The 16,410-nt window shown below is 41.4% G+C and overlaps 1 protein-coding gene across 4 annotated transcripts in view; it reads right to left on the minus strand.

Annotated features, from left to right (window-relative positions):
• Positions 1-16,410, minus strand: part of SLC9C2 (solute carrier family 9 member C2 (putative)) — a 100,158-nt gene that overhangs the window by 17,728 nt on the left and 66,020 nt on the right. For 3 of the 4 annotated variants that reach the window (XM_032838800.1, XM_032838802.1, XM_032838799.1), the window contains 4 exons: positions 13,002-13,053; positions 10,820-10,968; positions 7,979-8,104; positions 2,101-2,199 (listed from right to left, as the gene is read on the minus strand). In XM_032838800.1, the coding sequence (XP_032694691.1) occupies positions 2,101-2,199; positions 7,979-8,104; positions 10,820-10,968; positions 13,002-13,053 (426 nt within the window). The remainder of the gene's footprint in view (positions 1-2,100; positions 2,200-7,978; positions 8,105-10,819; positions 10,969-13,001; positions 13,054-16,410) is intronic. The other variant, XM_032838801.1, reaches the window with a different exon arrangement.

The raw sequence follows: 16,410 nt of genomic DNA on the forward strand, positions 1-16,410 counted from the left end.
CTTTGCGTGAAATAAAGCTTTGCTTGACCTTCGCTTTGTATCAGTCTCGCTCCTTTGATCATGGACCCTAACACTAACATACTGTACATTTAACTTATTTATTTTGCTCATTGTCCCATCGCCTTTCATGCCTCTGCTAGAAAGTGACTCTAAGAAGGCGGGGATTTTTGTCTGTTTGGTCAATTCCCCGTGTCTAGAATGAACAGTGCCTGCGGCAGGGTAGTAATGAAGTAAACATTTGTTGAGTGAATGAATGAACATTTAAAAATTTAAAAATGCACTACATGTGTATTATATTTATCAAAATAAATACTTATCAAAATAGTTTATTTCCATAATCAATTGGCTATTTTTAAGGCCTGAAATACCCCTTTCAAAAAATAGAAAGCCGGGTGCCTGGGTGGCTCAGTGGGTTAAGCCGCTGCCTTTGGCTCAGGTCATGATCTCAGGATCCTGAGATCGAGTCCCGCATCGGGCTCTCTGCTCAGCAGGGAGCCTGCTTCCCTCTCTCTCTCTCTCTGCCTGCCTCTCCATCTACTTGTGATCTCTGTCAAATAAATAAATAAAATCTTAAAAAAAAAATAGCCAAATACGTTATGTGCACTATAATAATGGTTTGTCACTGATAAGCATCATTCAAGGCCTAGGAATTATTTGGGCCATAAGCTGGGGCTCACCATGTATTCAGCTACTGGCATTCAGACTCAAAAGGATTCTTGTTCCCCTCACTCTACTAACATCTTTCTCTCTCTGGTCACTGTAAGGACCTATTTTATATTTTTATTTTAGCCAGAGGCTTCCATTGAGGTTAAACAATAACTTTGTTGTTTAACCTTTAAACAGTCCCTGATCCCCTTCCCCCAGGGGACTTAAAAACAAGTCCGGGAAACCAGCTCCAGGTAACAAAGCCCTGTACAAGGGTGGGTAAGGCCAGGTGGAGGTATTCAATCAGTGGGGGCGCATACTGTCTCCTAGCTAACAAGGTGATGGGCTAGTTTCCATGGCTACTGTGGGGTGAACTGTAATTCAATTAGCCACCTGGTGTGGCCAGGCCCAACCACACGGCCTTTGCTCTATAAAAGTTAGTCTGGAAAGCAGGGAGGGGTTGTTCTCTAAAAGGGGCGACCCGGGCTGGTCTGATTCTTGATGCTTGGTGTGAAATAAAGCTTTGCTTGACCTTCGCTTTGTATCAGTCTCGCTCCTTTAATCACGGACCCATTATTGGGGTACCCATTTTGGGGGGGACCTAACAGTCACCAAAAGCCTTCTTTTGTTTAAGTAAAGGTTGTAATTTCAGTCCTCATTCTATTTGACCTCTGTAAGGATCTGACATTGCAGTCTATCCCCTCATTCTTTTTTTTTTTTTTTTTTAAGATTTTATTTATTTATTTGACAGAGAGGGATCACAAGTAGGCAGAGAGGCAGGCAGAGAGAGGAGGAAGCAGGCTCCCTGCTGAGCAGAGAGCCCATTACGGAACTAGATCCCAGGACCCTGAGATCATGACCTGAGCCAAAGGCAGCGGCTTAACCCATTGAGCCACCCAGGCCCTCCCCTCATTCTTGACTCTCATTTCCTTTAGATAATCAGCCACTCCAAGTATTGCATTCCTTATCTGAACATCATGGAAAAAACCACTTCCTCCCAGGACTGCTGCAAGAGATAAGTAATGACTCTAAAAGCTAAATGGGAAGCACCTTTCAGATGTTGGGTCTTATCCTTCAGCTGTGGTCTTTGCTCTGAGCAGAAATGGCTTTATTTAGAAATTATGTTAAAAATTTAAAACTTTCAAGGCCCCTCAGTGGCTCAGTCAGTTAAACGTCCGACTCTTGATTTCAGCTCAGGTCATGATCTCAGGGTCCTGAAGCGGCATTTGGGCTTCCTCGCTCAGCACAGACTCTGTCTGGCTTTTTCTCCCTCTGCACAACACCCCCCCACCCCCACCTTTCACACTTGTGTTTTCTCTCTCTCTCTCTCTCTCAAAATAAATAAATATATCTTTTAAAAAGAATTGAAAACTTTCCCGGTTCCTAAATGTCTCCTTGTATTAGAATCATATATTTCAAAAATACATTTTCAGCAAAGAATAAATAGTCCCTCACAATTGCCATTCCGGAAATAACTAAGTAGATTCCTTGTGGCATTTCACCTTCTCTACAAATGACATCTCCGTAGTCAAAATAAGCAAGTTTGGCTCTCTCCTGCAAGAAAAATAAAAAGGGAGTCAACACAAAGGTTCTAAATGGAAATAAGATTTTAAAGTTAAAATGGTTTCCAAGTAGAAAAAAAAAAACGCACTGACTATATTCTCTGGTTTATTAATGAATTATAACATGGGGACATGCTTCATTAGTTTTTTTGAAAGAAAGGAACAAGCAAGCAAACTGTCGACTTTGTGATCAGCACTGGGCACAGTGACTGGTGGAAATACCCAAAAAATGTTCAGTTGAGTAGATGTTTCTAATAAAGTGTGATACTTCCGACAAAGGAGACAAAGATAGGATGCTCTGGAGAAGGCCAGAAAGGCCAAGGGACCCTGTCTTGGGTGTCCAGGGAAGACTTTAAAGAGTAAAGTCTGGGGGCACCTGGGTGGCTCAGTGGGTTAAAGCCTCTGCCTTCGGCTCAGGTCATGATCCCAGAGTCCTGGGATTGTCTCTGTCTGTCAAATAAATAAATAAAATCTTAAAAAAAATAAAAAATAAAAATTAAAAAAAAAGAGAGAGTAAAGTCTGAGGGCTAAAGGAAGGGTGACAGATGGCCAGGATACAGTGAACTGAATATCATTCAGGGCAGAGGATTCAGTACATGCAAAGACCCAGAGGCCATTAGAACATCTGCCCTTGGGGTAGCTGCAGAAGACCCAGTATGTCTCAGACGGGAGGTGGGGGCGAGGTGGGGGGGACCAAGACTGAGTTATGGATTAGGCCTCAATAGGCATAGTGCATAGCATTCACAATACTTTAGAGACTCACAACAACATTCTGGTTTCTTTTAAAATCGTAAAGGAATAAAACAACTTCGGATAGAGGAAAATGTTTTAACACTAATATATTCATCTTTATACTAACATAGTCATAAAGTATAATTTTTTTGTACTTTTGATGGAGCAAGAGGCCCACTAAGGCAAAAGTGCCAGGGCTCGTGAAAGTTATCACACAGCTGCAGTGGGAAAAGGACTGGAGAGGTCAGACCTTGAAGGTCCTCACAGACACTTTAAAGAGTTTGGGCTTTTCCCCAAAACCAAGGAGGAGCCACTGAAGGGTTTATAACTGGAGAATGAGAGGGATAGGTTTGCAATTTACAAAGATATGTAGGAAACATATTTCAAAATCATTCATAGTGGTTATCTCTAAGTGTGAGCTAAGTGACAAGTTTTCACTTTTCAATTAGTGTCCTTCTGAATTATTTCACAGCATTGAAACAGGCACTGATGACTTCACAGTGTTTTTTTTAAGTCCCCTAAAGCCAAATATCCAGCTTATGTATTATTCAAACCTTGGTTTTCTACCATTGACTTTTGGCTTATCGTTATAGACCTTTATGTTTTTAATTAATCACACCAATTGAAGGATGAAAGAAGGGAGGAGTATTTAAAATAAACTATTATAGCTGTGATGGAAACCAAGATTGAAATTATAGTCGACAATAAGGGGTGTTTCTTTTGTCTGCTGTGTGGAGTTCCCTGTTAGTCACATAATCCCTGGGCAGTCCCTAATGAGAATAATGCCTGTTTATTCCCAACTCATCACAATTTTTATCCTGGTCAAATCAATTGAAATGTCTACCAAAAACCAACATATGAAGGAAAGAGGGCACTCAGACTGAGAGAAGCCTGTAAGAGGGTAAAGAAAGTCCAACAGCCTTGCAGAGGTATGGCAAGTTAGGGACAGGAGGAGGTTGTGTCCCAGTGACAGGTTCACCTCAGGTGTGTGTGAATCACTAATTTATAGAGTTACCTTCTTCTCATGAGTTTCCCATTCCTCCCCGTTCACTGCTGAATGGTCAGTTAATTAATTACACTTGTAAAAATTACTACCTATAAAGAACCAAATTCTAATTTTATCTTAAATTGGATTTTAACAAAACTAAGCAGAATGCAAATTATAAGAAACATTATTGAGATACCTTCTTCCCAGTCCAAGCCCAACTCCCACCTCCCACTCCCATTTATTTGAGCTCTATTCTCTCAACTATCCCCTATGGCCCCTGGCCATCCCATCAGGTTTCCTCCTCCTTCTTGCAGCCACACTTGCCCTCGCCAAAGCAGGACATCAGACCCAAGCCAGTTAGATTTCTCTCTCAAGAATTTGAACGGAGAGACAGAGTGTCTGGGAATTGAGAGCTGAGCACGATATCCAAGTGCTAGAAGAAAGGTCCACAGATGCCCACCAATGATATTCCTGAGCTGGCCTGAATCCCACCATATCCGTTAGTTAGCTAACCATTTCTTAGCATCTTCTACACAACATCCCACTGTCTTTTCGGTCAACTTCCCCTTTGCTTAAACTAGTTCAAGTAAGCTTCTGTTACTTGCAACCAAAGGACTCTTTTTTTTTTTCTTTTTTAAGATTTTATTTATTTATTTGAGAGAGAGCAGGAAGGAGTATGAGCGGGGAGGGAGAGGCAGAGGGAGAAGCAGACTCCCTGCTGAACAGGAAACCCAATTTGGGGCTTGATCCCAGGACCCCAGGATCATGACCTGAACTAAAGGCAGACACTTAACCAACTGAGCCTCCCACATGCCCTAAAACCAAAGGAGTCTTAATTCAAGTAAATTTGAAATCAATTTCAAAAGAAAAATTCAAAAATTTCTGGCATGAAGAAAACATTAGTATAGCAAGAAAGGAATCAACTCAGCAGAACCTCATTAAGACTGCTCTCTTTCCTGGGGTGCCTGGGTGGCTCAGTGGGTTAAAGCCTCTGCCTTTGGCTCAGGTCATGATCTCAGGGTCCTTGGATCAAGCCCCACATCTGGCTCTCTGCTCAACAGGGAGCCTGCTTCCCCCTCTCTCTCTGCCTGCTTCCCTGCCTACTTGTGATCTCTGTCAAATCAATAAATAAAATCTTAAAAAAAAAAAAAAAGACTGCTGTCTTTCTAGAAAACAAGGAAAATGTCCTTATTATGGACAAACAGATGCCTTATATATCCACGTGTCTAGATCACAAAGTATGGTACAACGAAATTTGTGGTAAAGCAAACACCATTCCTTGTCACAGAGTTTTCCTAATTCTAAAAAATCTAACAGAGGTTTTAACAGGTTGATGAAAAATCATAAACCTTGTAATTCATACAAAAGCCATTTAAAACCAAAGTCACACACTGGTCTATGGGTCATATCTAATTCAAGGATGTATTTTGTTCGCCCTACATGATACTTGAAAAATTTTGAATTCGTGCCAATTTTTTAAAATTTGGAAATTTCACATAAAAATTCAAATCTATGGGCTTTTTTAAAATCTGAGCTGTACATTATTAAATCTAAGAGTCAATTTTCGATCATCATCTTATTTGGTCTCAGCCTCATTTGACATAGTTGCTTATAGTCTTTATGAAATATTTTCTTCGCTTGGTTTCTGGAATGCACTCTCTTTTAGTTTTCCTCCCACCTAATGGATTACTCCTCAATTCTTCTTTTTTTCTCCAGTTTTATTGAGATGTAATTGACATACAGCACTGCTCAAGTTTTATGTTTATAGCATAATGACTCAACATAAATATATTGTGGGTGCCTGGTTGGCTCAATGGGTTAAGCCTCTGCCTTTGGCTCAGGTCATGATCTCAGGGTCCTGGGATTGAGCCCTGCATCGGGCTCTCTGCTTGGTAGGAAGCCTGCTTCCCCCTCTCTCTGCCTGCCTCTTTGCCCGCTTGTGATCTCTCTCTCTGCCAATAAATAAATAAAAATCTTTTTAAAAATACCTATATTATGAAACAATTACCATAAGTTTAATTAACATCCATTACCTCTTCTAATTACCAAAAATAATTCTTTTCCTTGTGATGGGAACTTTTAGGACTTAATCTCTTAGCAAGTTTCAAGTACACCACACAGCAATGTTAAATATATACTCATCATGTTGTACAGCACATTCCTAGCACGCCTTTATCTTTTAACTTGGAAGATTGTACCCTTTGACCATCTTCCTTCAATTCCCCCTCCCCCCATCCTCTGCCTCTGGTAACCACAAATCTGATCGCTTTTTCTATTCTTTTCACTAATTCCTCCTCATCTCCCTTTTAAATGTTGGATAGCCCAGGACTCAGTCCTTGGATATCCATAGTAATTCCTTAAATTATCTCATCAAGTTTCTATGCTGACAACCCCAAAATCTCTATCTCCCATTTGGCCTCCCACCTGAATTCCAGTCACATATCCTACTGCCCACTTGACATCTCTATTTGGATGTCTAACGGCTTTCTTAAATTTAACTCATTTAGAATCGAATACTTGTGCCCTCCATATAAATCTTCTCTTCTCCATCTAAGTCAACAGGAACTCCATCCTATTTTCAGACTCAAATCCCAGAAGGCATTTTCTGTCTCTAACACTCCTTCCATCAGCACCTAAGAGCTCTACCTTCAAAACACCTCAAGAGTCTCACCACTGACCACTTGTTCTAATCCAAGTCCCCATCACTTCTTGCCTCCATTATAATCATCATCTTCCTGGCTTGCCCATATCACCTTATAGCCTATTCTCCACACAGCACCAAGGTGGGCATTTTTCTTTTTCTTTCTTTCTTTTTTTTTTAAAGAGCAGGTTTTTTTTTTTTTTTAAGAGTTTATTTATTTATTTGACAGACAGAGATCACAAGGGCAGAGAGGCAGGCAGAGAGAGAGAGGAGGAAGCAGGCTCCCTGTTGAGCAGAGATCCTGATGCTGGGCTCGATCTCAGGACCCTGGGATCATGACCTGAGCCGAAGGCAGAGGCTTTAACCCACTGAGCCACCCAGGCGCCCCAAGGTGGTCATTTTTCAATATGAGTTAGATCATATCACTTCTCTGTTTGAAACCTTTGCATAAGTTCGCATTTAAGTCAGAGTAAAAGCCAAAGTCCTGGCCTACAGAGTTGTACAAACTCAGGCTCCACACCTTCAACTTCATCGGCTCCTGCCATCACTAGTTCTGCCACAGGGGCTTTGGGGATGTTCCTTGAACAAACTGAGCCGGCCATTGCACTTGCCAGGAATGCTCTCCTCCCAGACTATCTACCGTCGGTATGCTACTGCTTACAGATCTCTCTTCAACCATCACCTGATAGGGCGGCTTCACTGATCACCCCATATAAAACAGCTTCTCAATTATATTCGCTTTTCTCCCTTTTTCTCCATAACATTGACAATCATCTACTAGACCATATATTTGTGTGTTGGTGTGTTTATTGTCCATCTCTATCCAAATAATATAAAGTGCAAAGCAAGGACTTCATTTACTTTGTTCACTGGCATTATCCCCAAACCTATAACGGTCTCTGGCACCAAGAGGATTTTCAATAAATATTTCTTGAAAGAATCCAAATTCCAATAAAAACACTCAGCTGACTTTAGACAGACCACGAACTCTGGATTATACCCCAGATCTCATTGTTCTCTATTAAACTATACACAGCTTATTTTACTTTTAGATCATCTGCCTGGCCTGTATAGTAATTAAAACTTGAGACCCTTATTCTTAAAAAAAGTCCTTTCCAGAGGGTGTATCTAGAAGTACGAACTCTACAACATAAAATAAGATGGATTTGTGATAATCAGGTCACACAGACATCTTATCCTAAGCAGATAAGCCATTGTGAAAAACCATCTTTGCCTTGTAGGCTCAAAGTGAAATCTACTCTTCTGGGTTTTGCTGGCCTCCATTTTGGCTTATCCTTCGCTGGTTGTCGCTGGATTCTTGCTTTAAATATGCTTCTTGTTAGTCTTGCATTAGAGAGTGGAAAATAATTATCATCAAACCTGAGTCAGAATAGAAGACAGAATCTTTACCTTGAAGAACTCAATGAGAACATCCTTATTTTCCAGCCAAATAATATTATGAAGATATTTGTCAGGAGTAGGCGGTGGGATTGCCATTGGAAAGTTATTCAGTGCTTTTATTTTTGCAAGGAGTACCTGAAAACAAACAATCAAAATAATGGTGATCAGATTTTGTGATGGAAAAGGGATAGTAGGTAAAAATTAAGGAACTCTAACAAAACTACTGTTCTGTAAATTCATTTTGATTTTGACTCACAGTTTCTCTCACCCTACTGAAATTACCCTCTAACCTTTATTGGTCCTTATTCTTCCCTTAACTCATTGAATTTCTGAATTGATATATTAACTCAATTTGAGTTTATTACCTTTATAATCCAGTTAACACTGTCTGATACTGTCTTAATTTTAAATCATCTAAACTTCACAGTTGATCACTGTACAATATAACCCACATTTTCTCAAAACTTTTTCATGTGTATGATTTGCTTTTCTAAATTCTAATTTTGAAGGCTGTAGTTCCAGCTTTGTGGGCTCTCAGAAACCTTCTCTGGCTTCTCAGTAAGAGATAATCACTTGTCTGCCTTATTCTCATGGCATCCCCTACAGATCTCCCTATGCAACTGATAACATTATACTATTATTGTTTTTACTTATCTGCCTCACCCTCACGCAACTTTTGTTGATTGTATGAATAAAGGACTAAATGAAAGAACAAGGAAAAGCCCGTGGACTTTGTGGGCAATGTTGTGTTAAGTGTCCTAATCTCCTCAAGAGTCTGTGGCACGTGGTAGGTATCCAGTATGTATTTACTCAATTAAATTGAATTAGCCAGCTAACTCTTTATGCCTTGGAAGATAATTATAGCTCTTTGGCTGACAGGCAATCAGTATGCATTCAATAATTAACTATGGGATGACTAATTTACCCATTACCTTTCAAAACAAAACTATAGGAAAAAAAAACATCTCTCCTCATAAGGCTATTATTTATTTATTTTAATTAATGGTATCAAGTATTCAACTGAAATCTGATCTAGCCTTCAAAGTGATAAGTGAAAAAAAATAGAATAGAAAACATAGTGTGGGGGCGCCTGGGTGGCTCAGGTCATGACCCCGGAGTTCTGGGATTGAGTCCCACATCAGGCTCCCGGCTCCATGGGGAGTCTGCTTTTGGCTTTGGTCATGACCCCGGAGTTCTGGGATTGAGTCCCACATCAGGCTCCCGGCTCCATGGGGAGTCTGCTTCTCCTTCTGACCTCCCCTCTCATGCTCTTTCACTCTGTCTCTCTCTCTCTCAAATAAATAAAATCTTAAAAAAAAAAAAAAGAAAGAAAGAAAACATAGTGTGTGTAGATGCATAACCTGAAGACTACTGTAATGTAGCCCTTTTCTTTGGTCTGTCAGACACTAAGGAGAAATCGTATTACCCATTTAGTCCTTTGTCATGATATTAGCCTAAAGAGATAGAACCTTAAAGGGGAAAGCTGGCCTGCCCCACACCCATTTCCCTTTGGGGCCAGTGGAGAGGGGACTGTATCTTGGGAATGACTAGAAGCACAGTGCACGTGACACTTGGCTGGGAGCTGCCAGGGGTAAGGAAAAGCATGTGACACTCCAGAGCAGCTAATCAGTGGGCAACACAGACAGAATGTGGAACCAGAACTTCCATGTTTCTGCCTTATGCTAGGAAACAGATTCTTACAAAGGATAGAAAGAATAATCATATTTGCACAAATACATGGTCTAGATGGTAGATGTGATAGAGTGATAGCATTAAATATTAACAATGTTTTCCTCTGTCTTATGTCCCTATTTTTTTGCAAACACATATATCATTTTTCAAAAGTCTACTCATCAGAAACCAAAGATGTTGTCTTCCCTGCTCCTCTCCTCTCAGAACTGCCACCAACACACACAAGCTGATCCTCTCCCTATCGTATAAACATTATGTGATTCCCACCTCCCTCATCACAGCTGCTAGGACTGGGCACTGCACATTTACCAGTAGACAGAGAAGCAGAAAAATGTTATTGAATTTTTGGAGGGAGCCACAAGATATTGGCACAGAGGGCAACCTTGATAGGAAATGGGAGAATCTGGAAAGCTTTCTAGTTCTGTAGTCAGGTCCTTTCCTCAGGCTTGGCCACATGGTCTGGCTACTGTGGATTCTGTAAAACACCATGTGTCTTTTTTAAAAAAATATTTATTTATTGGAGCACGTGGGTGGCTCAGTGGGTTAAGCCTCTGCCTTCTGCTCGGGTCATGATCCCAGGGTCCTGGATTCGAGCCCCGCATCGGGCTCTCTGCTGGGTCGGGAGCCTGCTTCCCCTCTCTCTCTGCCTGCCTCTCTGCCTACTTGTGATCTCTGTCTGTCAAATAAATAAATTAAAAAAAATTTATTTATTTATTTGACAGAGAGAGAGAGAGAGATATCACAGTAGGCAGAGAGGCAGGCAGAGAGAGAGGGGGAAGCAGGTTCCCTGCTGAGTGGAAAGCCCGATGTGGGGCTTGATCCCAGGACCCTGAGATCATGACCCGAGCTGAAGGCAGAGGCTTAGCCCACTGAGCCACCCAGGCGCCCCCACCATGTGTCTTTATAATAAATCCTCCAACCCCACTTCTTAGCTAAGCCTAACTTAGGCTGGTTTCTGTTACTTGCAGCCAAACAGTTTTGACATGGTAGGTATGTACCAGGTAGCGTTGGCGCTCGCTGCCACTGGTATTAACAAAGGCTTTAGGCAAAGGACAGAGTTAACACCTGATTTAACTCCCTCACTCATTACACTCTGCCCAAGCTGCAATGTGGGCTTGGGCCTATGGAATCAAGCCAAATGGAAAATTGCTTCCTTACCTTATTCATTTCGATGCCCTCATGTTTATCAATAATGCCTCTTGACCACAGGAAGGTGAGGTTTTTCAGAGCTTTAGCAATCACACTCCGGATTGCCTGCCTGGTCTTCAAAGCAATGACAACATCGCGACCCTCATGCTCGATGAGTCCTGAAGCAAATAAAACTGTTTGTAAGCAAACGATACAATGACCGCAATGATAACTAATACCTATGTAGCGGTTTATGGTTTCCAAAGTATTTACATGATACCTGTCATGCCTGTTCCATACAGAGCTTGTGAGGCTGGGGGTCTAGAGCTATCTTCAACTCCATTTGACGGATGAAAACATTGAAAACTGGCTTCCCCCACCAACTAGGAGAAACTCACCTTCTCTGCCTTAGTCCCATGGCATGTCCTACATATCTCCATTACGGAACTTATTACATTGTGGCATTTTGATTTTTATTTATTTGTCTCATCCTAAATATCAAATGACTTAATGAAAGAGCCCCTGGACTTCAGCTGGTAGAACTTTCTGAGATCAGATCTCGTATCTTGTCCTCTTTAGTGAACACAGGAAGTCACGAACTGGGCTGTGACTCATGACCAAAACTGCATCTCCATCATCTTTGTACTCCTAACATGGAGCAAAATCCCTGATGTCAAACTTTTTTTTTTTTTTTAACTGGCTGGTAAAATGAAAGCGTGATTGAGAACATAGATTGTTGGAGCACTTGGCTCTTGACCTTGGGGTCATGAGTTCGAGCCCCATGTTGGGTGTGGAATCTACTTAAAATTAAATTTTCTTTTTTAAAGGAACTTAGGTTTCAATGTCCAGTACACCTTGCCTGGATATCGAGCTCACCACTTACGGCCCTTATGACTTCAGGCAAGTTAAGCTTTCTTTCTTTCTTTTTTTTTTTTTTTTTTAAGATTTTATTTATTTGTCAGAGAGAGAGAGAGAGAGTGAGAGCAAGCACAGGCAGACAGAGTGGCAGGCAGAGTCAGAGGGAGAAGCAGGCTCCCCGCCGAGCAAGGAGCCCGATGTGGGACTCGATCCCAGGACGCTGGGATCACGACCTGAGCCGAAGGCAGCTGCTTAACCAACTGAGCCACCCAGGCATCCTAAGTTAACATTTCTAAACCTTAAATCTTATAGCTTCATTATCTATAAGATGAAAATGATCATAGTATATGCCACATAGAGTAATCATAAAGATTAAATGAGATAATGCATATAAACCTGTTAACACAGTTCCTGACATAATTAACATTTAACAATCACTTGCAGTTACTATTTGGGAACAGGCACTCCTTTTTATGGGACTGAATCAAGAGAACTTTCTAATTGTCCCTACTAACCTAAAAGCATACTATGAGACAGCAGCTCCTAGACCCCTAATCTTTAAAAGCACAGAAATAAAAATCTACCTACATGTAAAGGCAACAATGGGTCCTGGATTTTCTGAGACCGCACCAAAATTTCTGGCATGTTGTCTCCAAATCCACAATTTCATTCATGAGGCCACATTCTTCTAATTTTGATTTGGAAAGTCTGACCCTCATAAATCCATATGATATCTTATAATATGGTTATGAACACAAAGTGGTCTTACTTGATTTCTTTTATAATAACTTCTGTTTCTGCCAGGCTCTCTTCCCAGACACTTATGCATACACTGAGAGCCTGGCCTACAGCCCCTTGTAAGGAAAACAGACCCAAGCAGCTTTGTGTAGACTCCTAGGGCTCCTGCTGCATGCTTCAACTCAAGCAGAGTGATTATAGATAACCCAAGAAATGACCTCCCTTGTAGCCCCACATTCCTGAGCATTCTTGCAAGCAAAGTAGAACAAAACAAAAACACCCTTTGTCAAATGTAATTCTCATGTGTCTTACTCTTGCAGCCTTAAGGAACCTGATCTTGCCACTTTAATATACTTTCCACGCTCCTCATTCTTTCCTCTATGTTCCCACAGCAAGTACAAGACTTCCTCTCACTTTCTGCAATTGTCCATTGGTATTCTCATACCCTCCACCAGGCTCTGCGCTTTCAGCATACCTGGTCTTCTGCGTGCATTCAGTAAATGCTTGTTGAATGAATAAATGAGTAATAAAAGGAAAGTTTGAACTTGTCTTCCCTAGGTTAAATTATGGATAATAAGCTGTGATTTCGGGAAATCAGACACTCCCAACTACCTACCTAGTTCTTTGACAGCATCTCGTTTGTTGGTTTCCAAAATTTCATATAATTTCTGTAAGAAGTTAAGAAAGACATTAATTTGTTACTACAGCAAGTGCATGTCTGCCTTTAAAATCTGAGAAAAAGAAGCAATCCCACTTAGTTTATGATGTGGGGGAGAGGTTTGGCTCAATTCTTTTCTCTGTTGCAGATTCTGCTGCTTTCTCTGTGCTCCTACTCCTATTACAATGAATAGTCTGCCGTTGGTAGCTTGCATAACCACCAGATCCAGCCTTTCTCAGAGACAATGACTGTGCATTCCACTGTGCACCAAGGAGAATTCTCACAGACAGAGCTCTGTTAAGAGAGAGCCAACTGAGCAGGTGTTTGGGCAGCTAGTCTATTGGGAGCATAAAAACCAGCAGAAGAATGAGAAATGATGGTACTGATTAGTTCATGTTTCCTACGGATAACTCCTGCCATAAGAAACAGCTCTATGCCAGGGCTCATGGTGCTTTAAGCAGCGCTCAGTCATGCGGTGGGTGTTGGTCAGATGCCCACATGTCCCGGGCTCTGCTCTTTGTGGAGCTTATTCTCCAGCTTTCAGTCTTTCTGGAGCTTGCCCTTGGCCACACCAACAGCCCTGGCCGCCAACAACCAGCAGTTCCCTAGGACTGTCAGGGACAGATGACTGAAACCTTGCGCCTGAGTAATACACAGCATAGTGCTGTTCACACGGAAGAGTAACAAACACAGTGCTACTTTACTGGCTTGTGATGTTTTGTTTTTTTTTGGGTTTTTTTGTTTGTTTTATTTTATTTTAAGATTTATCTACCCATTTTAGGGGCACTGGGTGGCTCAGCCAGTTAAGTGTTTGCCTTCGGCTCAGGTCATGTTCCTGGGGCCCTGGGATTGAGCCCCACATCAGGCTCCTTGAGCAGGGAGCCTGCTTCTCCCTTTCCCTTTGCCCCTCTCCCATCTCGTTCTCTCTCTCTCTCTCTCTCCCTCTCCCTCTGCAGCCCCTCTTGTGCTTTTCTCTCTCGGTCTCACTCTATCTCCTATAAATAAATAAAAACCTTAAAAAAAAAAAAAGATTTACCTATCCATTTGCGAGAGAGTTTGCACACACATGGGGCTGGGGGGACAGAGGGAGAGAATCTCCGGCAGGCTCCCCGTTGAGCACAGAGCCCAATGCCAAGCTCCATCCTAGGACCCCGAGATCATGACCTGAGCCCAGATCAAGAGTCTGATACTTAACCAACTGAGCCCCCCAGGTGCCCCTACAGGCTTGTTATCTAAAATTTAAGTAACTAAAGTTATGTTTTTGCTGTTGTTTTGGCCTAGAAAAATTACATGTAATAAATCCCTCATTTGAATATAAGAATAAGGTATACAATTTTAAAAAATTGTTTCTTCTCACTTGATAACACTGAATCAGTATTGGGAAGGCGTCAGATTAATGGCCTGCCCACAGCACCCACACACTGTGGTCCCTCCCTGCTTGCTCGGGTGCATAGGTAGCTGCAAAGAGTCCTTCAAATCGAACTGGACTGATAACAACTCTGTCAAAATGCACAACCTGCACCAGAGAGCAGAGGAACCAACTCTGACCCACACAGAGAACAGAGTCATGAAAGTCTGGGCACACTTGTGTCTCCTCTAAGTGAGAGGACACTGGTCAGTTTTTGAACCCCGTCACTTTCAGAATAAACACAAGTGTGATATCTAAACACATCTCAAAACAAAATTAAATCCTTACTGACGTTCCTTTATAAATGCCAAAGGGGAATTCGTTTCATCTCTTAGAATTTGAGGCTAAGCACCCCACACATCAATGCCTCCTCCCAAACTCCTCAAAACCAATTACTTCCCACCCCTGACTGCTATTTTCTTCCCTCCTCTTCCAGTTTCTGAAATATTTTCTTCTAGAATACATTTATCTTCCATGGGTAGATGAGGAATAAAAGGGTAGATGAGGAATAAAAGGGTAGATGAGGAATAAAAGCTGAAGGAAGAGAGGTAGCTTAAAAAAACATTTTTTAAATTAATCCATTTGACTGTTTGATTTAGAAGAGTCTCAAGTAGTAGATGTTTAATGATACTCATCTATTTTCTTTGTGATGGGTTGAATCAAATGATAGATTGTACAGTGAATGATATTTATATAACCATAACAAAGTAAACGTTTTTTGGTTTTCCATGTATGGAGTCGTTGAAAAGAATGAAGACATAATTACACTTACAGAATAAAATATAAATGTTATAAACCTTTTCTCTGTAAAAATAATAGCTCCAAAAATTTAAGATGGGGAGAAAAAGAATGGCTTTTAGCCCTAAAAGCAATATTCTAATCTCTTTGTACCTCATGGCAGAGAGCAAATAAAGGCTGTTTAGAGATAATAAATCAAGAATAAAATACATGTGCACTTTATTAAAACTATTATGGCAAACAGTAGAGGAATTAACACAAGAATGGTTACTATAGGGATGCCTGTCTTCAGCTCAGGTCATGATCCCAAGGTCCTGGGATCAAGTCCTGCATCGGGCCTCCTTGCTCAGTGGGCAGCCTACATCTCCCTCTGCCTGCTGCGCTTACTCTTCTCTCTGTCTCTGACAAATAAATAAATAAAATCTTAAAAAAAAAAAAAAAAAGGCTGGTTACACTGGGGCTGTTGCTGGGAAGTGGTAGCATGGAGGGCTGGCAAGGATACTTTCCTTCTTGCATTTTATTACTTCTGAGTTGTAAAATTCTGCATGATTCTTCTTTTAACATCTTTTCTGTGCTCTCTCTACATATATATATTTGGATTCAAAGACCTTACCCCTTCAGGCCATGACAAGCCACTGAATGTTCTTCTTCTTCTTTTTTTTTTCCTCTCTCTCTCTCTCTCTTTATTTTAGGTAGGCTCCATATCCAATGTGGAGCCCAACGCAGGTTTGAACTCACAACCCAGAGACCAAGACCTGAGCTGAGATCAAGAATCTGACTCAGCTTAAGCAACTGAGCTGCGCAGGTGCCCAGCTACTGAATATTCTCAAGCAGAAAGTCACAGGTGAATCTTGAAAAGTTACTCGTTTGCAGAGGGTCCTGTCTGGACAGCCTAGCAGGAGGGAACTGAGTCAGGAGGTGAGTCACTCCATCTTCGAGTGCCTGGGATGCTCATGTCCTGATCTCCCCCTTGGTACTTACCTTATGCTGCCTAGAAATAAGGAGGATCTCGAATGATTAAACAAACAAACAAACAAGCAAGCAAATACTACTACTCAGCCATTCTTCAGCACCAGCATTACAAGGTTTCACGGTCAAATCTTTGTTCTCTTTCCCTCTCTCTTCCTCTCCACTTCAGACCTATGCTTTCTTTGAAGACTCATGTGAGTTCTGATTCCTGCATGAAGCCTTTTCCAACTTGCCCTCTCCTTCAGAGAGTGT

Source organism: Lontra canadensis, unplaced genomic scaffold (assembly GCF_010015895.1).
Source record: "Lontra canadensis isolate GAN:19392208 unplaced genomic scaffold, GSC_riverotter_1.0 scaffold106, whole genome shotgun sequence".
NCBI lineage: Eukaryota > Metazoa > Chordata > Mammalia > Carnivora > Mustelidae > Lontra > Lontra canadensis.